This window comes from Peromyscus maniculatus, chromosome 11, assembly GCF_049852395.1.
Source record: "Peromyscus maniculatus bairdii isolate BWxNUB_F1_BW_parent chromosome 11, HU_Pman_BW_mat_3.1, whole genome shotgun sequence".
In the NCBI taxonomy this organism is placed as follows: Eukaryota; Metazoa; Chordata; class Mammalia; order Rodentia; family Cricetidae; genus Peromyscus; species Peromyscus maniculatus.
This window is the reverse complement of record NC_134862.1, coordinates 80,903,331-80,928,449: the sequence shown is the minus strand read 5'-3', so window position 1 is coordinate 80,928,449 and position 25,119 is coordinate 80,903,331. Positions and strand designations below refer to the sequence as shown.

General features: G+C 42.5%; 1 protein-coding gene across 6 annotated transcripts; it reads left to right on the top strand.

The window, feature by feature from the left end:
• On the top strand, nucleotides 1–22,517 carry Ly9 (lymphocyte antigen 9). Of its 6 annotated transcripts, XM_076547975.1 has the most exons (11): nucleotides 1–197; nucleotides 1,872–2,198; nucleotides 5,735–6,010; nucleotides 6,504–6,839; nucleotides 8,106–8,375; nucleotides 10,166–10,267; nucleotides 11,431–11,484; nucleotides 14,515–14,852; nucleotides 15,816–15,887; nucleotides 21,796–21,892; nucleotides 22,106–22,517. In XM_076547975.1, exons 1-10 carry the CDS (start codon nucleotides 74–76, stop codon nucleotides 21,859–21,861), a joined length of 1,965 nt encoding a protein of 654 aa, XP_076404090.1. In that variant the 5' UTR covers nucleotides 1–73; the 3' UTR covers nucleotides 21,862–21,892; nucleotides 22,106–22,517. The 6 variants fall into 6 exon arrangements, with proteins under 6 accessions (XP_076404090.1, XP_006990659.1, XP_076404091.1 ...); XM_006990597.4 differs by having other exon boundaries at nucleotides 21,796–22,517; XM_076547976.1 differs by lacking the exons at nucleotides 21,796–21,892; nucleotides 22,106–22,517 and adding an exon at nucleotides 16,823–17,831.
• Nucleotides 22,518–25,119: the final 2,602 nt, after the last annotated feature.

Genomic DNA, 25,119 nt, shown 5'->3' with positions numbered 1-25,119 from the left:
CGTGCACTCACATGCTTGAGGAAGCTGTGGTAAGGGCATCTTCCTTTGACCTGAGATCTGAAAAGATACCATCATGGCGAATGTAAAGAGGTATTTGTGTGGCTGGTCTCTAGAGCCTTTCTCTGATAAGCCACTGAAGAGACAGCCGGAGGTATTTTCTTCCGTTCTATGTGTCCCTCTCCTCTTTCTGCTCATGGGTAAGTCCGTATTGTAGGCACTGCCACTTACTGCTGTGTTCTCTGAGGCTGGTCTTCTGCCCGGAAGAGAGATTCTTATTGGCGAAATCAGGAAATTACCCTCCTTGTGGTAATTACGCTGCAATTTTACTTTGTTCTGAGATCTGTACATGTGGGAGAGTGAGTATGTATGTAGTGTGTGTGTGTGTGTGTGTGTGTGTGTGTGTGTCTGTTGTACGTGTGTATGCATACACACATTGACGCACCGTGAGGAGGTGACATTCTAGCCCCAATCTCAAATAATTCTGGAATCAAACCATGTTCCCTTACCCTCACTTTTTCCTGCTAAGAAATGCTGACTCCAGTTTGTTTTCTACGTAATGTATATAAATTCACAGAGGGACCTGAGCAAACCCTTCTGGTGATAAGCCGGAGACGTCCTAAGGGAACAAAAACTGTTAGATTTTCTTCCACTTCCTGTCTTAACTCTCACATCCCCTGAACTGTAGGGACTTCTTATGATCAGGTGGCCCTAGGCAATGTGATTTCTCCTCTCTCTCTCCCTCCTCTTCTTCCTCCTCCTCCCTTCCCTTTAGGCTACACTTCTATGTCTTCTTTTTCTCCAATATATTTATATAATTTCTTCACCCAGAATTCCTGGAGTAGCCATGCTGCAGAACTTTTCTGATTTGATCTAAATTCCCAAAGCCTTAGGAGTCCTGGGACCTGGGAGTCTAGGCTGGGATCACCCAGCATATACCTCAGAGCCGTCGTAGGAAAATGAGCGGTGTTGACCAAAGCTCTTAGGAGCTTGAATAACAATGTTTATCAGAAATATAGATGTTGCTTGAGCCAAAAAATCAGGAGTGGGCCAATGCTATTATCTTTTCCCAACCCCAAATCTGACCTGACTAAGCTAAAGACAGTCGAAGGTCCCCTGGATGAGGCAGAAAGTAGGCTAATAAAGAAATTCTCAAACTTGAAAACAGTGAAAAAATTTTGAATGCTCGTATGCTTAGTACAGCAGCAGGGAACAGCCCTTATCAGGGAATTTTCATTTTTCTAGTCTCTTAATGATAACCTTCTCCCCACGCTGGGCACACAGGTTCTACCAAGGTGTTAGCTTATGTGTTCTATCACTCACCTAGCCATCTCTCTGCCTCTCTAGGCATCTACCTACCCACTTTAATTTCGAAGAGACGCTGTCTTTTGCTTCTCTAGCTCTTTACAATTTGCAGCAACCTGATTTTATTTATGTTTTGTCATAGCTCTTGTAGATGACTTAGCTGTGATGAGTTTATCAGTCTTACAGATCAATAATCTGACTCTCAGAAAAATTCAGAAATTCACCCAGTCATAAGGCTAACTTCCCAATTATAACAGAAATTTAGAAGGAATGTTTTAATGATTACTACAGCTGCTTCTATGGGAGAGAGTTTGGTGAGTGAGTGGATGAATTCATGCATGCATGCATGCATGCATGAATGAATGAATGAATGAATGAATGACTTTGCTAGTCAATGGGCTTAGAAGTAGAAGGTCTAGGCATTCATTTCTCAGCATATGGAATTTGTGGCAAATCCATGTTTACTGAGTGAATGAATGAATGAATGAATGAATGAATGAATGAATTAACAAACAAAAGCTGGGTTGAAGAGTTCAGCTGTTCCTCCAAGTCCCTCTCTGTTTCCACAGGACAAGGGGCCTCTGAGAAGGAAACACCCCCAATAGTGATATCAGGGATGCTAGGGGGTTCTGTGACTTTCCCCCTAAACATCTCAGGGGATGCAGAGATTGAGAGTGTTGCCTGGAGTTATCCCCCAAAGTCTCTGGCTATAGCATTCTCTCCAAAACATGTATATATTGTGGACAAAGACTACAGTGGCCGACTCAATGTCAGCAACACCTACTCCATGCGCATCAGTAACCTAACCAAGAATGATTCAGGATCCTACCAGGCTCAGATAAACCAAAAGAATTCTGACCTCACCAGAGTGGAAAAGTTCATCCTCGGCATTTATGGTGAGTTCTAGAGAGCTTAGGGGATTTTCCTCCCCGACACCACCACCAGTCTCCTACTGATCCCTAACAACACTACCTCTGACCTACCCAAACCCATGCTTTCCACAAATGCAAAATGTGTGGAAAAACCTCATTCCATTGGCCCCCAAAGTCTTTTTTTCCAAATTCTTAATACTTTTTTCTGTGTCTTTTATATGATGTATCTTGATCCCAGTCATTTCCCTGTCCCTTTGCATCCACCCTCCACCCCTGCCCACCCACCCCCAAATAAAACAAAATTTAAGGAAAAAATAAGATAAAATAAAAAGGTAAAAGAGGGAAGGGAAACCTTAAAAATCTCCTCATGGAAGATGTAGTGTGCCATCGTGAGTCACACAATGAACCCCTTTGTCAATATATCTTTACTTGCCAGTTTTCATGGCAAAGAGCCATTTGATCTGGCTCTAGGTCTCTGGCTTCTACTCTTGGGATCCTCCAGGATATTATGTTGCTGACCTGTGTTGCAACCCCTGAAGTCTTAACCCACTCTAGCATCAACTTTAATGCCAAAGTATCATCTGAATCAACCATGAATAAGACTTGATGTATAATTCATTTTGAGACCATTCTCCAGTTGTAAACCTATGGAACAAGACATTCTGCTTCCAGAATACAGTGGTAGGTTAGGCATATGGTAAACACCCCAATTCTGGAAGAGAGAAATTAGAAAAGGAGTCACATATGGCAAAGCCCAAAACCCAGAGTGGCTATTTTCATTATATTTTAAGGCTCAGTGCTGTATCTTCCTGGTCCACTATAGTGGTAGCAATGTCTTCCATGTCCCCTTGGGTGACCATCTACCTCTTGACCTTGGACATCATTCTGTCTCAAAAACAAACAAACAAACAAACAAACAAAACCATCCATTCCTACCCTACACCTGTCTCTTCTGGGCTCGTGGTGACAGGCGGAGCCCTGAAAGTCTTTGAACTACCACTGGTGTCTTTTCCTTCTTGATGGACAATATGCACTTACAGGCCTGCAGCTCATTGCATTGTCTTATAGAATTCCAAAAGTCTGTCAGCTTTCTTTCTACCCTGTGTTTGTTCCTTCAGTCCAAGATTGTGGTGGTTAATCAATATAGTCCTTAAGTCACACACACTCTCTCTTCAGCAAACATTGTGCACACCCATGTTCTCCCCAGATGTACTTTCATATGTTTTGCAATATAAATAGGGAAAAAAATCCCTACTTTTCAAGTTCTGGTTCTATCTTGCCTAACAATCCCTTCCATTTACCTCTCTCCTCTGTTTTGTGTTAAGTGGTTAAAAGAAACAAGGTAGTGCTCTCAACACTTTTTAAAGATTTTTTTTTTGTTTATTATGTGTAGATGTGTGTGATTGCATGTGCACGTGCACATGGGTGCCCATGGAGGACAGGGGGAAGGTGTCAAATCCCCCGGAGCTGGAGTCACCAGCAAAAGTGAGCCACCCAATGTGAGTCCTGGGAACAGAACTGTGGTCTTCTGCAAGGGCAGAAAGTACTCTTAACCACTGATCCATCTCTCCAGCTCCTTACCTTTAACGTTATGCTTAGGCATATGTTTCATTACTTAAACATTCTACTTCCCACAAAAACAGTAGAATGCATTTCAGCCAAGTTTTATCCCACTTTTTGTAAACATTCACTTCTCTCTGGTTTCTAATGGCATATGCCCAATTTCTGAAACATCACCAGAAAGATCTTAACTGTTCTCATTTCTATCACTATTTTGTTGATGATTACACACATATATATGGAAACCTATTATCATACATATGTGTGTTCACATGCATTTGTGCTTGTGTCCTTACAATGCCCCTATTTTCTTTCTGAGTCTTCAGAAACTGGCTCTAACATCATATTTCTACCAAAAACTTCTTGAAGGCAACATGGGCTTTTACTAACATACATCTCAAAATTCTTCCAATCTCTACCCACTAGCCAGTTCCAAAGACACTTTCCATATTTTTAGATATTTGTTACAACACCTAATTTTTGGTATCAAAATCTCTATTGGTTTGCTAATATTGCTATAACAAAATATTGTTGGCTGATGGGTCTGGAGAAATTGTTCAGTGGTTAAGAGCACTAGCTGCTCATCCAGAGGACCAGGTTCAACTCCCAGCAGCTACATGGTCATTAACAAGTGTCTATTACTCAGTTCCAAGTCCTCTTCTGGCCTCCATGTATACTGTATCATGTAATACACAGAAATACATGCAAGCAAAACACTTAAACACATAAATTTTAAAAAATATATTATTGGATGAGTATAATAAATGATAGAAGTGCATTTTCTTACAACTTTGCATCTGATCGAGATATTTGTTTGTTTAGTTTCTTCTGAAGTCGATCTTTGGATTGAAAATGGCCATCTTCTCTCTATGTCCTCAGATGTTTGTCAATGTAATTGGCCTGCTATTTATCTTCTTCTGATGAGGATAATAAATAAGATTAGGGCCTACTCTGAGTTATTTACCCCTACCTCCAAACATAAACCTGTCTCCAAATGAGTCACATTCTGAGATGTTGGGGGTTAGGATTTGAATATAAGAAGTTTTGAGAAAAAAATTATTCATTTCTTAGTACCATATTTCTACCAACCAGGTAGTTTGACACCTTTATTAATTTGTAGGTTATTCTGTATATATTTAAAAAAGAAAGTTTTCTGCAACTAATAAATTTAGAATAGATCACTAACATGTAGCAATTTTTCATATGCATCAGTAATGCTTAATAAGTTCCAGACAGTATGAATAGCATGCTGCCGTACATATAGCTATCTCTAAAATATCTCTAGAGAAATCAGTATGAAACTCTTACTATAAGTATTGTGCACTGGTCGATTGTGCCACTGAGGGGAATATGACCAAAATAGACACATATTTATTATATACATTATTATACACATGTAATTCTCACATAATTAATAAAAATATTACTTTGAAAAGAATCCCTTAGCAGTAACTGCCTTCAAAAATTAATGCAGAAGAAGAAATAGGTATTGGGGACAGTAATGATTACTTTTCTTAAAATCATATACCGTTCAGCATTTTTTTTTCAATTTTGTGTGTATACCTATCACCTATTCAAAAATAAATTAAGCACAAGATTGAACAATGGAAATGCAATAAAAAGGGGGCTGAGGAAGAAAGGACTGAGAGTAGTGGATCCTAAGCTCAGACCAAGACGCAGGGATGATTCAAATTCTGGCAAGTGAGCTCCTACTCCCTAGGTTATTTAGCGTTTACTCAGCGCACTAGGGTCCCAAGCACAGGGCAGAGAGAGAGAACCACACTACTAGGAATTTTGAGCTGTTGTGATAATAAGACCTGCAAAGAATGTCTCAGAAACATAGAGGAGAGGCACTTGCCCTAGCCTGCAGACACCTCTTCCCTAGAACATGCTGACCTTCCTCCATCCCTACCTTCTCTACCATCCCTTCCTTCTTTGGTCAGCCTTTCCCTGATAAGGAAGAAATCTGGGAATCTTCTCAATACTCTTACCCCTCTCAGAACAGCTACAAGAGCCTCAAGTCACCATGACGTCTGTGACCACATCTGAGAATGGTTCCTGCACCATCACCCTGATCTGCACTGTGAATGGGGGAAAGGATGGTGTCCAATACAGCTGGACCCAAAAGGACACCGATTTTAATGAATCCCATAGGGACCCTATCCTCACCGTTTCCCAGAGTATCTGTGACCCAGGCCTACCATATACCTGCACAGCCCGGAACCCAGTCAGCCAGAACAGCTCCCAACCTGTCCGTGTCTGGCAGTTTTGTACAGGCAAGTGGCTCCACCCAGATCTTTCAGTGGACTCTAGAAACAGCCTGAGTACCTGTGGGGTTTAAAGATCAGTTTTCGGTGACACACAGATGGAGTATAAAAGAAAGAGGATAAGCCCAAAGGCCTTCTGCTCAGGGGCCTGGGAGATACTGGCTGGACTTGGAAACCCCAGGGCACTGTGGCACCCCAAGGGTACATACAGCAAGGGAGGAAAAGAGGGTTCCGAAGTAAAGAACCAAACTGAGCTTTATTTGGGTGGTAGGGTCTCCCAGGATCACTTCAAAAGTGGGGAGGGCTGGACAGGCCAAGAGTGAGGTGAAAAGAACTAAGTAAGACAGATGGTCTTGGGCGGGCAGTAGGGATGTCTCATGGGGGGTGGAGCTAAGGGGAGGGGAGAAGGGGCTTCTGTCCCAGTCAGCTTGACGGGGCGGGGTCAAGGGAGTTAGGAACAGAGGCTGAAGCTGTAATATCTCATCTCTGATTTCAAATTCAGGAGCCTCCAGAGGAAAAACAGTGGGGGAGACAGTGGTAGGGATCCTGGGAGAGCCCATGACCCTGTCCTTGGCGTTTCTGGACAGTCAGGACACGAACAACGCTGTCTGGGTGTTTAACAAGTCAGTTATCAGCCAAGAATGGGAAGGAGCAGAAACAGCAGATCCTCACCGTAAGCCCAATGGTCCTAAAGAAAAGAAGGTGTGGGTCTCTGGCCAGGACCACTCCCTGAAGATCAGCCAGCTGGAGATGGAGGATGCCGGCACCTACTATGCCTATGTGTGCTCAGTGGCCTCCAGAGACGCCATTGTGAGATACTTCACCCTGCTCATCTACCGTGAGTATTCCCTCGCCCACTTCTTTCCCTGAAAGGTTTCTCCTCTCACTTTCCCTTCCTGCCAAAATGCCTCAGGGCACTATTAACAACTAGTGAGTTCACAGTGGTGTGCTCACATAAGTAAACATTGCAACCATCATGAGCACAGCCCACCTGCCAAGTGTTCCTTTATCTAGGCCTTTGACACCTAATTTTGTCAGCATGTACTTTTATGTTCTGTTATCATTTAGAATAAGGGTGGGCATGACTAGGGTGGAAGCAGAGTAGCCTGAAGGGAAGCTCTGTTGATATCTCAAAACACTGTGACTCAAGAGGATGGGCCACTCAGGTCCCCAGAATGTGAAACACAGATCTCACATTCTTCCTTCTCATCCCTGGACTTGGCAGGAGTTTGGCTTGGTGTTTTGTATAGCTTAGGCCAGCCAGCTCTTTTTCCTGTCTATTCACATAGGGTAAGCATAGTCCCTGCCCGACTTTGCTCATGTCTAGGGAAATGTGTTAACCATCCATCCACAGTCCTGTTAAAGTGTTCAACAAGCTGCCTAGGTTCATGTGAGTTGCATATGGTGACTCAAATACTAAAAGTTAAAAATATAATTAAATCTAAAAGAAGGTGGGGCGGTGGTGGTGCATGCCTGTAGTTGGAGAGTTTTCTCTCAGGGTCCCGCCAAGCCCTGGCAGTCCGACAGCCCACTTATAAAATAACCACACAGATGCTTATATTATTTAAACTGTTTGGCCTAATGGCTCAGGCTTCTAGCTATCTAGTTCTTACATCTTAAATTAATCCATTTCTATAAATCTATACCTTGTCACATGGCTCGTGGCTTACCGGCATCTTCATATGCTGCTTGTCATGGCTGCGGCTGGCAGTGTCTCCCTCCACCTTCCTGTTCTCTCAGTTCTCCTCTCTGTTAGTCCCGCCTATACTTCCTGCCTGGCTACTGGCCAATCAGTGTTTTATTTATTGACCAATCAGAGCAACACATTTGACATACAGACCATCCCACAGCACACACCTTCAATCCCAGCACTTGGGAGGCAGAGGCTGGTGGATCTCTGTGAGTTTGAGGCCAGCTTGATCTATAGAACAAGTTTCAGGCTACATAGACAAACCCTGTCTCAAACAAACAATCAAATAGAGGATAGTGTCCAGGATTTGGTTCTCTCCTTCTACTATGTGGGCCTTGGGACTCAAACTCGGGACATCAGCCTTGGTGGCAAGCCAATTTGCTGACAAGTCTAGTTCGCCTTTCTTGAACACAGAGAGACTGAAGAAACCCAGTGTCAACCAGAGCCATGTGCACAGGAAAGACGGCATCTGCAAGGTACAGTTAACCTGCTCAGTGGAAGACGGCGGAAACAATGTGACATACACATGGACGGTCCTGCCGAAGGAAGCTGCTGTGTCCCAAGTGGAGTCACTCCTCAACATCTCCTGGAAATGTGGTGAAAGGCCGCCCAACTTCACATGCACCGCCCATAACCCTGTCAGCAACAGCTCCAGCCAGTTTTCTTTGGGGGCCATCTCTTCAGGTTGCTCGCTCTCTCTCTCTCTCTCTCTCTCTCTCTCTCTCTCTCTCTCTCTCTCTCTCTCTCTTTTCACCCAGGCTGCAGAAGCTGGGACTTTGAAGTCCAGTGATTGTATCCTAAACTGTTTATGAAAGTCAGAGAGGGAGTGTGGGGAGGGTCCATTAGAGCATCATCTCAGTGTAATGCGGTCCAGACGTATAATCCTAAGGTTCTGACGGCTAAGTTAGGGAAAGCAAGAGGAGGCAGACATGTCAGTAACTACCTGTATCCAAGCCCTTGGGAGGCTAAATCAGAAGGGTTACAAATCTGAAGTCAGCCCCAGCTACAGAGTTGGAATCTGTCTCAAAACAACAAAACAAAAAAAGAACTATGGATTTAATTCAGTTGTTAGAGAGCTTTCCTAGTACATCTGAGATCCTGGGTGTAATTCATAGCATTGCAAAAACTGAGTGTAGAGGTACAGGTCCATAATGCCTGTAATCCCACAACCCTAGAGGTAGAGGCAGGAAGACCAAGGAGTTTGAGGACATCCTTGGCAACATAGAGTTGATGCCAGCCTGGGCTAACATGAGATCATGTCCAAAGAATTTAAAAGGAAGAAGTGACAAGGGGAGGAAGCAAAATAGTTACTTTTTGTAATGTATTTTATTTACCCTAATAGAGCCAAAATACCAATATTTCATGTGAATTTGGTATAAAACATATTAATGCTTTAAAAGTCAGCACATGCTTTATACTTATGTTGTATCTCAACTTGTATATTAAATTTTTATCAAAAGTATTTCTTATTCAGATGCCATAAAATACACAGCTCAAGAAAAGATGTACACATCCAAGTTTTTCCAATTGAACTCCAGTTTTTCAAGGAACTGAATCACCATTTATTACTTAGTTTTAATAAACGTAAGCACCACCAGCTACAAGTCAAATGCCATGGCTTACTGGGCAGTACGGAATTCAAGGTTTGGAGAGTAATGGGAAGTGTATGGAAAGGAATGCTGGCCCTTTGGGCTGTGTGAGTGAATCTAAAAGAGGAAGCTTTCCTGTTCTGTTTTGCTTTTTGTTTTTTGAAACAGAGGATGGCCTTGGCTGGCCTGGAGCTCCCTCTGTAGACAGACGGGCCTAAAAGTCACAGATATGTATCTGTCTCTGCCAAGCACTGAGAGTAAAGGTGTATGCTGACATGCCTGGCTCTGGTGGTTCTTAATAAATGTCGGCCGCCACTCTAGAACTCTGTGCATTCTTGCCCAGTTCATTTCCACGGCAGCCCTACAAAAGGAATGCTTTTATCCTTTTCCCTGTTCTATAAAGATACTATCAGAAGGATGGGGGACTTACCCAGGCCAGACAGCAAAAGCAGCATTGGAACTGTAAGCCTGGCCTCTGTTCTTCCCCAGACAGAAGCAGAAGGGTGAAGTCTACCTAAGATGCGATGGTGCTGGGTCAGGCTGAGTCAGGAAGACATATCTGGAGCCTGGCTTCATAGGAATCTGAACTCTTTTTTTTTTTTTTTGCTTCTGTCTCATTTCATAGAGAAAGGCTGCTTTGGGCCTGGCAGATCAGATACTTAAAGCTCTGGCCTATAGCTCTCCAGAAAGTCTGTGTCTATGTACTGCAGTCACCTTTTGCCTACAAGGCTTGCTCAAAACACAGGTATCAAATGAATAAATGAAAGTATTTTAGGCTGCCGTGAGATTCTAAGAGTCAGTTAGGGTGGTCATTGTGTCATATCAGTCATTTGCTCTGATTTCTCTGTCAACGTTTGCATTAATATTCTTGTTTTTCTCTTCAAGGCTTTGAGAGAAACCTGAAGTTTTGCATCTGGCTCATGGCGCTCATCCTTTGTTCCCTAGTGATGCTGGTTGTGTGGTGCATTTTGAAGCAAAAGAAACAGTGTAAATTTTCTAGCTTAACTTTGCCCACCCTTAGGAGTCTATTTGCTTGAAACCTGTGCTTTCAAGAATGGGTTTTCAAGAAACTTGCAGGCTTCTAAATCCTCCCACTAAATCCCTGCTACTTCTTGCTCCAGACCTAGTTTCTTCTCAGAGTGATGGGGAGGCTGAGAATTAGTTGAGGATCTTTAGTCAAAAATAATTGTAGACCAACTGAAATTAGCTTGGGTTTTTATAGTTTTTATTATTTTATGTGCGGTGAGTGTTTTGCCTGGACGTGTGACTGTACACCATGTGTGTGCCTGGTGCCTGTGAAGGCCAGAAGAGGGCATCAGGTTCCATTGCAGTTACAAATGGTTGAGAGACAACATATGGGTGCTAGGAATCAAACCCAGGTCCTCTGGAAGAGTAGCCAGTGTCTTAACCACTGAATGATCTCTTCAACCCTAGCTTAGATTTTTATAGAATGTGGAGGAAGAATAGGGGCATGATTTATTAGCTCATGACTCAGTGGCCTCGATGGGTAGATGTCAGCAGAGGCTGGGAAACCACCAGCTCTCTCTGTATGTTATCTGTGTTGTTCTTTTTGAGCCAACTTGACTCTCCTATTGCAGTATAGCTGAGGGTCAAGGAGAGGGGCTTACCACAGCACAGCAGCCTGTAGCTTCAGAGATACACATACTAATAACTCTCACACTAGGCTGGGGCAGGATGCTTCCCTCCAACTTCAGTCTGAAAAATGTCAGAAATATCTCTGATTTCCCAGGTTGAAACCATGTGGTTGCTGCACACAAGGAAATAAGTGTTCATGATTAGCAGCTCCCTCTAGAATCTTAATATTAGAGTGATAATGAAGAATTTCTCCCAAAAAGGCAGGCTAAAACACATGGACCCTGGAAGAATTACTTATAGAAGAGTTACAGCTCTCTCTTCCAGAGAAATGCCAGGAAGTCCCACAGCATTCTTCCTAGATGAAGACAACCCTAGACTCTGATTACTACTTCCCTTGGTCCTGTGCTTATCTTGGGGTCCTTCTCCTTCTTCATAGTCTCTTCCCTGACTGTGTCTTCAGAAGCCTCTCCCCATCTCCTTTGAGTCTCATAGAAACAAAGATATCTCTCTACTCACAGTCCTCTTTGGTAACCTTCTTCTACTTGGTTTTTCAGGTTCATCTTTGGCCATCAGGTGCAGCCAAGCCGAGACCCCAGCTGAAATATCAGGTAATATCATTGGTGACTCTGGATATGGGGGTCCTGTTCCAGGTAGAAGTTCCAAAGCCCAGCTACTCAAAGTATAGTCAGGCAACCAGCAATGTGGCTTACTTAGGAGCTTAGAAATGCAGAATCTTGATTGCTACCACCAGAATACTGAATACAATTAGATGTATTCAGTATTCTAATCTACATTTAGATGACCTATATGCCTGATAAAGTTTGAAAAAGCAGTATGCTGAAAGGAGGTGGTTTGGGAACAAAAGCTCCTGGAAGTTGGATCCAGTAGAGGTAATTGCTGGAACTAAGAGGGGTCTTCTGTCTACAGGAGCCTCTTGGGTTCCTTGGATGTTGACTGTTAGCACTTGAACATGCCCTACCTTAAAGATGGGTTATTTTCTCCATTCTAAGAACACAGAAACAAAGACCAGGTGGAATAATAAAACTGTGGCAGGAGCAAAACCAGATGCTAATTAAAATCAGGTACACATATTCCTATTACTCAAAAGCAATGGTTTTCAACCTGTTGGCCAGGGCCCCACAGGGGTCATATATCAGATACTTACATTACAATTCATAATAGTAGCAAAATTACAGTTATGAAGTAGTAACAAAATAATTTTATGGTTGGGGGTCACCACAACATGAGGAACTGTATTAAAGGGTCGCAACATTAGGGAGCCTAATCAATGGTTTTCTAATTTGACCTAAGCTAAGGAAGGCTTTTTTGAAAGGAACTCTTATTCAACATGTAAAAGAGAACTGTTCCAGTGGATGTTGGTTTGGAGGAAGAGCTTAGATGTTGGCTTTTATGTCCTCCTGTCAATCCCATGTTGCCCCAAATTACCACCTTAAACACCAGAGTTCTGGCATGCCAGGAAGTCCCTCAAACCAAACCATGTTTCTAAAAACCCTCTCACATATCATGGAGGAGATCTACCAAGAAGGTGGGGTCAGAAGAGGGACTGGGGCTGAAGTAATTATACAATGTAGACTTTCTGAGAGATAAATGTAAAGTGCCCCCTCAAATGGGAATGGAAAAAAGACTATCAGTGACTCCTCATGGCTCTGCTGTGGTCAAAAGTCAACATAAACTAGTTGTCAGACACATGGACTCAGGTCAGACATGCCAATTTTGGACCCTACTTCTCTTCCTTTCCAATGATAGCATCATGGATAACTCAAGCTCTAACTTTAATTTATCTGGAGAAATGGGGTTGCTTCATCTGCTGTGAGGACCAAAATGGAGTGATACCCGTAGTGGCTACTCAGTGATAGTTATTATTGTTGTTAACTATTAGAACAACTCATACTTTATTTTTCCCACACAAAGCCAGAGAAAGCAGTGGGTAGTGGCAAGAACACCAGGGACCAAGCCACTTACATTCAAATCTTGGCTCTACTATGTAGGTGGGAACATGCTTAACTTTTATGTGATTCAGCTTTCTTATTTCTGTGCTTCATGGTGTTTTAAGCAAATTAAAGACATTTGGAGCATTGCCTGACACATCGTAGATAGTTAGCGAATGATAGGCGTGTTTTTTTTTTTTCTACATTTGGATCAAATGAGCTATTTGATGTGCCCCAAGGCAAGGTTTCTACCCTCTCAGTGTGCCATGTTAGTTACTTGTGACATGTGCGTGTTCTGATTGTACTGTGCCTGGGCCATTGCACTATTTATTTATTTATTTATTTATTTATTTATTTATTTATTTATATTTTACAATACCATTCAGTTCTACATATCAGCCACAGGTTCCCCTATTCTCCCCCCTCCCACCCCCTTTCCTTACCCCCAGCCCACCCCCCATTCCCACCTCCTCCAGGGCAAATCCTCCCCCCGAGGACTGCAATCAACCTGGTAGACTCAGTCCAGGCAGGTCCAGTCCCTTCCTCCCAGACTGAGCTAAGTGTCCCTGCATAAGCTCCAGGTTTCAAACAGCCAACTCATGCAATGAGCACAGGACTTGGTCCCACTGCCTAGTTGCCTCCCAAACTGATCAAGCCAATCAACTGTCTCACCTATTCAGAGGGCCTGGTCCAGCTGGGGGCCCCTCAGCCTTTGGTTCATAGTTCATGTGTTTCCATTAATTTGGCTATTGTTTTTCAATAATTGAATAAAACCAAAATTTATTATAAGCCACAGTCGTCCTAGGGACCTCCATGCTATATATATAGCCTCCATGGTTCTATGGGTTGTGGTCTGATTGTTCTTTATTTTATATCTAGAATCCATTTATTAGTGAGTACATACCATGACTGTCTTTCTGGGTTTGGGTTACCTCACTCAGGATGATTTTTTCTAGTTCCATCCATTTGCCTGCAAATTTCATGCTTTCATTGTTTTTCTCTGCTGAGTAGTACTCCACTGTGTATATGTACCACATTTTTTCCATCCATTCTTCCGTTGATGGGCATCTAGGTTCCATTGCACTTTTTAAGTATTATAAATGCATCCTCTCCTCAAGGGAGGACGATCCATGTTTTACACTGCCTTAATCCTGCTGCTCTCCATACAAAGTACATCCTGTCACTCATCAAAACCTTGCCTTTATAACCCACCTCAATTCTGCCACTTTCAGGGTCTTCCTTGTTCTAAACAGAAGCCATGACCTTCAACCCCAGTACTTTTCTTATACCTCTCATGTGATACCGTTCAGAGACCACTTTACATTAATGGTTTACTCATGTATATGACTCCTCTCCCCCAGCTAGACAGTGAACTCTAGGACCAGACATACTTTATCTTTGTGATTTCCTAGAGTACCTGCCTGTATCCTTGGCATGGTTTTATCCAGTGGCCCAGTTCTGTTCACTAAGGTTGCTGAAAAGACCATCATACATTATATCTAGTGAATATTTAGCTATCAGATGAATAAATTATTTGGTCATTGAAAAGGAGAAAGGGAGAACAGAATGGAGCTCCCTAACAGGAGATCTCCTGCAGCCTTGATGTCTTACCTAGGATAGATATCAGAACAAATTGGGTTTTTGGAGCAATTCAAGAAAGATGTGTTAACCCTGCACAATGTGTTCTAGAAACCCCAGCTGGCCACATGAGATATTCTGTGCTCTCTCAACGGTATGAGAAACTAGACATGCCTGCTGAGACTACGAGGCCTAAGCCCACCTCGGACACCAGCTCTGACAGCAGTGCAACAATAGAAGAGGATGAAGAGGATGAGGGAAAGACCAGAATGCACAGCAGTGTCGATGGAGGAAGTGAGGCGTATGACCTGGACACTCAGGGGGACAGTGCACGTGAATTGGCCTCTGAGAGGCAAGCAGAGCATGAAGTCCTCGTGCCAGATGACACAGTGGTCAAGTCTGAGGGTGAAGAAGACACTGCATACATACAAGTGTACCTTAATGTGCAGGTGAGCACTTCTGACTAACACACCTTCATCCTCTTTCTGCTTCTAGGACTATATGATGTCATAGACGAGTCCTTAAAACAGGGGGTCTGTCTGGGGATAGGACAAGGACCATACAGACACTCTGTCCAGCTGTGATTACCAAACCTTGAGATCCTTTGAAATGGAGGAACCCATTCTTGGGTCATCAGCATAGGGATGAGAGAAACAGAGGCACTATCCCTTGCTCCAAGGAAGCTCCCAGTTTTTGAGACCAGAACACAGTGGGATGTACTCTGACCTCAAAAGCTGTGGGTTGTAGGTTTTTTGTTTTGTTTTGGTTTGGTTTGGGTTTTTTTTGTTTTTGTTTTATCTTTTTGTTTCTTTGTTTTTTTTTATTCTTTGGGAGTCTGCCACCCAGCTCCTAAATAAATACATGGAGACTTATTCTTAGTTATGAATGCCTGGCCTTAACTTGGCTTGTTTCTAGCCAGCTTTTCTAACTTAAATTATTCCATTTCTCTTTAACTGCTGCATTAACTACATTTTGCCTCTGGACTTTTTACATTTATTCTATATATCCTTCTTTCTTCTTACTCCATGGCTAGTTGTGTAGCTGGGTGGCTGGCCCTTGGTGTCCCCCTCTCCTTATCTTTTTCATGCTCTTTCCTCTCTCTTCTCTTGAGCCTAGATTTCTCCTCCTATTCATTCTTTCTGCTTGAGAGCCCTGCCTATCCTTTCTCCCACCTAGCTGTTGGCTGTTCGCCTCTTTATAAGACAAATCAGGTGTTTGAGGCAGGCAAGTATCACAGCTTTATAGAGTTAAACAAATGCAACATAATAGAATGCAACACACCATTGCATTATTGAACAAATATTCCACAGCATAAACAAATGTAACACATCTTAAACTAATACTCCACAACGGTGGTTTAAACTGGAATGCTCTCATTTGATGACTAATGCTGATCTGCTCACCTGTTACAGGGAAAGATTCCAGTTCCTCAGAAGAAAGAAAGCCCGAACACAATCTACTGCTCAGTACAGAAACCTAAGAAGGTGAGAACCATTTTCTTTTTCTTAAACCTATTAAGTATGAAACTGTTCCCAACCATTTTATCTGGAAGTCCTAGATTCTTGCGGCTGAGGAAGTCAAATGGGCTCAGGATGTGCAGTTCTGACACATTCTGTGATCATCAGAGATGTCTGACTCACACCTGTGTGACCAAAGCCTTTGAACATTTAATAGCTAATTTAATATCTCATGTTGATTATTCTTAACATCAACCATAGGTTGATAAGACATATATATATATATATATATATATATATATATATATATATGATTTATTATAGTGTTGAATGGGTCTCTTAATGGTAGAATTTACCACTAAATAATAATGGCTACAATAACTAACGTTTATAGAAAGTTCTACAGTTCATAAGGCATTCACAAACGTGTTCCCCTCCATCCTTGTAACAATCTCTGGAAATGTCTTGTCATTCACATTTGAAAGCTGAAGAAGCCGACTTACAGAAGCTAATTTAGCTCTTGTCAGGTTGACAACAATTGAAAGCTCCAGTACCACAAACCACAAGCACTTACATTTTTAAGTGTTTCCGTGCAAGTACATATCATGACCTGAGAATATTCCTCCCAGTATCCACCACCCTCCCTTTTCTCACCCCTCCCCTCCCAATAGTTAGTTCCCTTGGTTCCCCTAGACAGTTTTGCTTTTACTTCCATGTCATATATACATACATAATTTGTGTCTATTAATGTATACAATCTAGTAAGCAAAAATGAGAGAAAACGTATGATGTTTGTCTTTTCTGAGGCTGCCTTAATGTAGTGGTTTGAAAGAAAATAGTACCAAAGGGAGTAGCACTGTTAGGAGGTGTGACCTTGTTGGAGTAGGTGTGGTCTTGTTGGAGGAAGTGTGTCACTGTGGGGACAGGCTTTGATGTCTCATATATCCTCAAACCATGCTCAGTGAGACAGACCACTTCCTGTTGCCTGCAACTAAAGATGTAGGAATATCAGCTCCATCTCCAGCACCATGTCTGCCTGCACACCACCATGTCACACCAGGATGATAATGGACTAAACCGCTGAAAATATAAGCCACCCCAATTAAATGTTTTTCCTTTATAAGAGTTGCCATGGTCATGGTGTCTCTTCACAGCAATAGAAACCCTAACCAAGACACGTAATTCACTTATTTTATCTCAAGTTGCATCCATTTTCCCTCAGATAATATGAATTAATTCTTCTATATGGATAAAAAACATGAATATACTACATTTTCTTTTTTCTTATGTTTTTTTTTAAATTAAAATTTCTAATCCTTTTACATACCAACCACAGATTCTTTTTTTTTAAATTAAATTTTCTAATCCTTTTACATACCAACCACAGATTCCCCTCGAATATACGACATTTTCTTTAACCATTCCTCTCTTATTGGACACACAGGTTGGTTCCATAATTTAGCTACCGTGACTAGTACAGCAATGAACAGAATATATATCTGTGATGTGTTGACTTGTTGTCCTTTGGGTGAATATCCAGTAATGGGATGGCTGGGTTACACATGGTAGATCTACTGTAGTTCTGTGTTGTTGTTGTTATTGTTAAATTAAAAAAAATATATACATATGCATGTTTTGTCTCCATGTATTTCTTTACATCTCATGCATGCTGTGCCCACATGGACAGAAGAGGGCATTGCACCCCTGGGCCTGGAGTGACAGACAGTTGTAAGCTACCATGCAGGTGCTGGGAATCAAATCCAGGTCCTCTGCAAGAGCAGCCAGTGCTCTCAACAATGAGCATTCACTCCATCCTCTCTGTGCTTTTTAAAGACATCTCAATACTCTTTTCCATAGTGACTACAATACTTTACACTCCCACCAATAGTGTATAAGGTTCCCTTTGTGCACATCCCTGCCAACATTTATCATTTGTTTCCTTAATGACTGCCATTCCGACTAGGAAAGATGGAATCTCAATCTACTTTTTAGTTTTATTTCTCTGATGGTGAGTGAAGTTGAACATTGTGATATGTTTATAGACTCTTTGCATGGCGGGGGGCAGGTTCTCTGTTTATTTCATCAGCCTGTTCATCAAATGGGTTATATGGGTTTTTTGTTTTGTTTTGTTCAGTGTTGATGGGGATTTTTTCATTTCTTTGTATATTCTAGAATATCTATCTTTTGTCACATGTCGAGATTACAATGAAACTCTCTGCTTCTATAGGCTTTCTTCACTCATTTAACTGTATGCTATACTAAAGCTTTTTAATCTCCTGAGTCCCATTTGTTGATTGTTGGCTTTAGTTACTAGACTACTGTTCAGTCCTTACCTGTGTCTATATATTGAATGTTTCTCCAATTTTTTTTTCTCCAGAAATTTTAGGACTTACACTAAGGCCTTTGATCCATTTGGAGTTAACTTTTGTGCAGAATGAGAATCTAGTATCATCCTTCAACATGTGGACATCCAGTTCACCATCACTCTTTGCTGAAGAGATTCTCTTTTCTCCAGTGTGTGTTTTTGGTATCTTTGTCAAACATCAAGTGGCTGTAGCTATATGACTTTACATCTGGGTCCCCTATTCTATTCCATTGAGCTGTGTGGCGGTTTGTGCCAGTACTGCGCTGTTTCTGTCACTGTGAGGCTATACTATAACTTGAAATCAGTCAGATATTGTAATACCTACAGCATTATTCCTTTTGTTTGGTTTGACTTTGGCTGTCTTTGTGCTTCCATGTGAACTTTAAGATATATTTTTCTGTGAAGGATGGTATTGGAGTTTGATGGAGATTGCATAAAGTCTGCATATTGCTTTTGGCAAGATGGCCATTTTCTCAATATTAATTCTTCCAATTCATGAACATAGAAGGTCTTTCCATCATCTGGTGTCTTTAATTTCCTTAGTCAATGTTAAAGTTTCATTGTAGATACCTTTCACTTCCTTGGTTAATTTTATTCCAAGGTTTGTTGTTGTTGTTGTTGTATCTATTGGTTTTTGTTGTTTTTTTTTCCATTTTATTTAGTAGCAATTGTGAATGGCATTTTTCTCTTAATTTCTTCCTCAGCATGTTTCTCTTTGGTCTGTAGGAAAGCTGCTGACTTTGTGTATCAAATGTGTATCTTGCCCCTTTGCTTAATGTATTTATCAGTTTTAAGAAGTTTTCTTTTTCCTTTTAAATACACCTCAGCAATTCTTCTTCTTCTGAGTCTGGCTGAGCATTTAATTCTCATTTTCCTAAAAACATTGATTACTCTACCACTTACGCTTTTGAGTCTACCCCCAATTTCACCTACCATCTGTAGAACATTCATTCAATAAGACTTATTTAAGCTCTAAATCTTTTCAAACATGCTACTTATCTGTAATTAATGATTCAATTGTTAATGTTTATTAAATGCCTCTTTTAGGCAGGTGGTGGTGTCACACACCTTTAAACTTAGCACTCAGGAAGCATAGGCAGGCAGATCTCTTGAGTTTGAGGTCAGCCTGGTCTACAGAGTGAGTTCCAGGACAGCCAGAGATGCACAGAGAAACCCCGTCTCAAAAAAATAAATACCCTTTATGTGCCCATAATTGGGTTGGTCAGTATGAGGATTCGTATGTGTTTGTGGCAGCACCCTGAACTTGAGGATTTGTTGTTTTATCTGTCATTTGATAGGGGATGTTGGAGTTAAATCTATCAGTGGGAGGGAGAAAAAAAACCACTACATGCTGACTTAATAAATTGTTTGTGAAATTCCAAGTGTTTTTCAGATGCTAGGAATAGCCGATGTCAGTGCACCAAGAAAGAGAGTAGTTACCACTGCACTGAGGGATAGAGCAGCTGTCACTGCACTGAGAGACAGAGCAGCTGTCACTGCACTGAGAGACAGAGCAGCTGTCACTGCACTGAGGGATAGAGCAGCTGTCACTGCACTGAGAGATAGAGCAGCTGTCACTGCACTGAGAGATAGAGCAGCTGTCACTGCACTGAGAGATAGAGCAGGTGTCACTGCACTGAGAGATAGAGCAGGTGTCACTGCACTGAGAGACAGAGCAGCCGTCACTGCACTGAGAGACAGAGCAGCTGTCACTGCACTGAGGGATAGAGCAGCTGTCACTGCACTGAGAGATAGAGCAGCCGTCACTGCACTGAGGGATAGAGCAGCTGTCACTGCACTGAGAGATAGAGCAGCTGTCACTGCACTGAGAGATAGAGCAGCTGTCACTGCACTGAGAGATAGAGCAGGTGTCACTGCACTGAGGGACAGAGCAGCTGTCACTGCACTGAGAGACAGAGCAGCCGTCACTGCACTGAGAGACAGAGCAGCTGTCACTGCACTGAGGGATAGAGCAGCTGTCACTGCACTGAGAGATAGAGCAGCCATCACTGCACTGAGGGATAGAGCAGCTGTCACTGCACTGAGAGAGAGAGCAGCTGTCACTGCACTGAGATATAGAGCAGCTGTCACTGCACTGAGGGATAGAGCAGCTGTCACTGCACTGAGGGATAGAGCAGCTGTCACTGCACTGAGGGATAGAGCAGCTGTCACTGCACTGAGGGATAGAGCAGCTGTCACTGCACTGAGGGATAGAGCAGCTGTCACTGCACTGAGAGATAGAGCAGCTGTCACTGCACTGAGAGATAGAGCAGGTGTCACTTCACTGAGAGATAGAACAGCTTCCACTGCACTGAGGGATAGAGCAGGTGTCACTGCACTGAGAGATAGAGCAGGTGTCACTGCACTGAGGGACAGAGCAGGTGTCACTGCACTGAGAGATAGAGCAGATAAGACTTTAGGAGAAGAAATTTGAACTGGGCTTTAAAAGGTAGATACTCTGCCAGGTATGGTGGCATACCTTTAGGTGGTTGAAGTAGGAGAGTTGCCAGTTTTAGGATAACTGAGCTATATAGCAAGACCCTGTCAAGGTGGAGGAGGAAGAAACAGAAGATATAATGGACTCAGTAAATACTTGTTCAGATATGCAAGTTAGTTCATCATGCCTCCTCCTGTCTTAAAGCCCAGTGTTTAATGCTTACGTATTCCGCCATTGGCCTTGAGAACAAATCTGTGTAATTTACTACATTTCAGAGCTGCTTTCCTCTCCAGCTTAGTTCTTGGGGTCAAAACTGTTCAAACTTAAAGCCATGAATATTGATGAGTCTTCGTTCTGATGTTTAAAGTGGCTGTAAGCCACCACAGGCAGGTCTACATAGTATCCCCACCCTAACCTACAGTAAGTAGAAACCAGTGTATTTCCTCAGCTATGTTCTTGACAGAATTTATCATCTGTCTTCAGAAAATTTTGGACTAGGAGTCCTAGTTCTGGGTCCAAGGCCATCACTTTTGGGTCAGGAATCTCTCAGACCTCTTTAAATCATTTTCTAACTCACATTTTTGGGCAGTATAATGAGTCCTAACCCCTCCCCTCCCCCACCATCATCAGTTCAGGTTTCATCCTCTCTCTAGAGCATATGCTATATCTTCTCCAGAAGACAAAGAGGTTGTTAGAACCCTTGGACCCAGAAGGACTAAGGTCTAACTGGAACCTAACCTCTTCAATTTAATTGTTACATAAATATTTGCCCTTTTTCTTCCAGTTCAGGGAAGATTGGGATCACTCAGTGGTAGCTTCTGAAATGCACGATACTTTATTGTCATTTTTTTAACTCCTAGATTTGCTACACTTAACTGTCCACTACCCCTCCATCCAAGGAAAGTCCAGCCCATGGCCTTTAGCATTAGGAGACTTCAGTTTGCTGCACTGAGCTCTCTGATACACTCTTACAGGGAGTCCAGCCCAAGGCCCTTAGCACTAGGAGACTTCCCATAGATTATGAAATGGATCAGCCTTGCCCTGGCCTAGCCTCTCACCAGCACAAACTAAGGAGTCAGCTCCTCCACGGCTCTGTTAACCTTGTTCTTGTGTGTTCTTTTTCACTCATCTAGATGGTGCCAACGCTTCAGCAAAATGCCGAGCCTCCTGAACACTCTCTCTATGAAAATTTCACCTGAAGTGAAAAGCAGCTGCTATCTCTCTCCTGGGGTGAGGATTGGAAGAAAGACAGACCTCATAAATCCTGCTGTTTCTGCAGAGAGAACACATTGGAATATCCCGCTGTGGCTCAGACTTGCCTGAATTTGATCTCTTCCTCTTCTTCTCATCCCTATTACCTCATAAGCCATATATAGGTCAGGCAGAGGCTCTTTGGAACCTATAGGCTTTGAATATCTTTGCTTTTTCTCTATTCACCCATAGAGTTCCTCCTCTGAACTAAAACCCTGCGGAGAGTGCTCTCCTGCACATGGCCTTGGATCCACGTGGCTTCTGTGCCCTGCATTGTGTACATATGTGTGCCCAGAGGTTCCGGCCAAGCTTTATACTCAGTGGGAGCTTAAGTATGACCAGTGTGACCTACATAGGCTCATATTCTTGAATTCCTAGTCATCAGGGAATGGCACTGTTTGAGAAGGATTAGGAGGTGTGTGTGGCCTTGTTGGAGGAAGTGTGTCTCTCTCTTCCTGCTGCCTGTGGATCCAGATGTAGAACTCTCAGCTACTTCTCCAGCACCATGTCTACCTCTATGCTTCCATGCTACCCACCATGATGATAATGGACTAAGTTTCTGAAACTGTAAGTGAGCCCCAATTAAATGCTTTCTTTTTTATGAGTTGCCTTGGTCATGGTGTCTCTTCAAAGCAATAGAACACTAAGACATAAGTTGGTACCAAGGAGCAGGGTATTGTTGTGACAGGCCTGACCATGCTATTTGTTAGAGGAATATGGAAGAATTCAGGACTTTAGACTAGAAAAAGAATTGGATGCTGTATTTGGGGTTTAATGGGCCATATTAGTGGGAGAATGGAAAACAGTACCTAGGGTGATTTGAACTGTGAAAGCCCAGCTCAGAAAGTATCAGAAGGGAAGAATCTCCCTCTATAGCTAAGGAAAGCCACTGAGACTAGGCATGTGTCGAGGGTGTCCCTACATGGAGGCCCACAGAAGCCATTGCGTGAAGCTGTCAATGTGAAGCCTGGATTGCCTTGGAGACCACAAGATGTTGGAGATGCCAGAGCCATTGGGACACCTGCAAGAAGAGCTGCAGACTGGGTATGTAACTAGCCCAAGTCAGAGACGTATGTGGCAGTCAACAAAGCTGAAAGGAATTGGAGATCTGAAGAGCTCTTTGACATCGGACACAGAGGTGCAGAATTTGGAGTTTGCCCTGCTGGTTTTCATTTTTGTTTTGCTCCAGTCTTTGCTCACTATGCTCCTTTTCCTCCTTTTGGAATGATGATGTATATCCTGTGCCATTGTATGTGGGAAGTATGTGATCTGTGCCATTGTATGTGGGAAGTATGTGATCTGATTTTGATTTTGACTTTACAGAGGGTTAGAGTTAAGAGATTGCCATAATTCTCAGAAGAGACTTTGGACTTTTAAACAGTGTTGAGAACATAATAGACTATGGGGACTTTTGAAGTTTGACTAAATGCATTTTACATTATTATTGGTTGAAGTATTAAGGCAACTCCACATAGTTAAAAGGGAGGTTTATTTTAAGGGATAGGTTATAGGGTCTGGGAGAGGTGAAGTGCAGTCTAGCAGTGTTCTCTGGAGAACTCTGCTCGGTCTACCTCCAGTGTCCAGGATCCAGGAACCAAGAGAGCTGGCACATCTGGATCTCAGGTCTTAAGGGCTCCTGTCTCGGCCCTGCCTCATAGGCATGACAGTTACTGGAAGCCTCAATGAGGGTAGTACCTCCAGGTCAAAGCTGGAACAGCTACCCACTACACATTATAATGTGGCCATAAGTGTATGGGAGCCAGGGAGTGGAATGTGTTGGTGGTCCCCATTCTTAGGCTCATATACTTGAATAGTTAGCTATCATGGAGTGGTACTACTTGAGAAGGATTAGGAGGTGTGACCTTGTTGGAGGAAGTGTGTCACTTGGGGTGGGCTCTAAGATTTCAAAGGCTCAGCCAGCCTCAGTGGCTTTCTCTTCCTGCTGCCTGTGGATCAAGATGTAGAATTCTCAACTACTTCTTCAGTACCATATCTTCCTGTGTGCCATACTCCCCATCATGATGATAATGGACTAAATCTCTGAAACTGTAAGCTAGCCCCAGTTAAATGATTTTTCATACAAGAGTTGGCATGATCATGGTGTCTCTTCACAGCAATAGAACACTGACTATGACAGCCAGTTTGTAGGCTCATTGCAGGTGTCTTTGTATAGCGTCATGGCAGAAGTTCAGCAATCAGATACACAATTATCATAGTGTTGTATACAGAACATTCTAGAACAGGGCATCCCCAAAAGACTACTCATGTAGGGTTTCTTCTGACCAAATGCTGTTGAAGGAGACCAAGACTAACCATACTTCACACATCTTCTAAGCAGTCCCCAAAATGAACCCAACAGGTATTTTTACACAGGGGAACACAGGTCTCTGTGAAAAAATGCTCAATCCAATATCATTTAAAATAGAAAGTGGGAAATAACCTAATAGCCACTTAATGAGACTCTGGTTAAATACATGGTATATTCCCAAACAGTGGCAAACTTGTAAAGAAAGCCAAGACTAATATGCTATGTGGAATACATTGCTGAGTGTGAAGAACAAAGTCCAGAACAGTATATAGTTTGTGCTCCCAGATGGATGAGAAAAACCTAAGCCTGTATGTTTATATAGGCATGGCAAAGTTCTAAATGGAAATACAAAATCAGCGGCTGGCCCCAGAGGAGGGACTGAGAATCTTAGATTGAAGAGGTTTTTTTTTTTTAATTCAATACTTTTTTGTATTGCTTGATTTTAAAAAAATTACTTATGAACTAGTATTTTGATAATCCTTTTGTAAATATTTCTTTCTTTTTTTAATTACAGGTATATGTGTGTGTGTGTGTGTGTGTGTGTGTGTGTGTGTGTGTGTGTGTGTGTGTGTGTGTGTTTGTGCTGGGGTATCTGCAAGTACCTGCAGAGGCTCACCAGTTTGACCTCACTGACTGGCCAATGAGATTCAAGGATACCTCTGCCTTACTCTCTCTCATCTCCCAAATCCCATCCCCCCTCTCCCCTTCCCAGCAGTGGGATTATCCATGTGCACTGACCCACCCAGCTTTTTAAATGGGTGGTGGGGATCCAAACCCAGGTCTTCCTGCTTGGGTGGTAGGCACTTTACCAACAGATTCATCTCCCCAGCACAAATTTTGCTAGTTCATTAAGATGTATAAGCCAGGCACAGTGTCACATGCTTGTAATATCCATTAC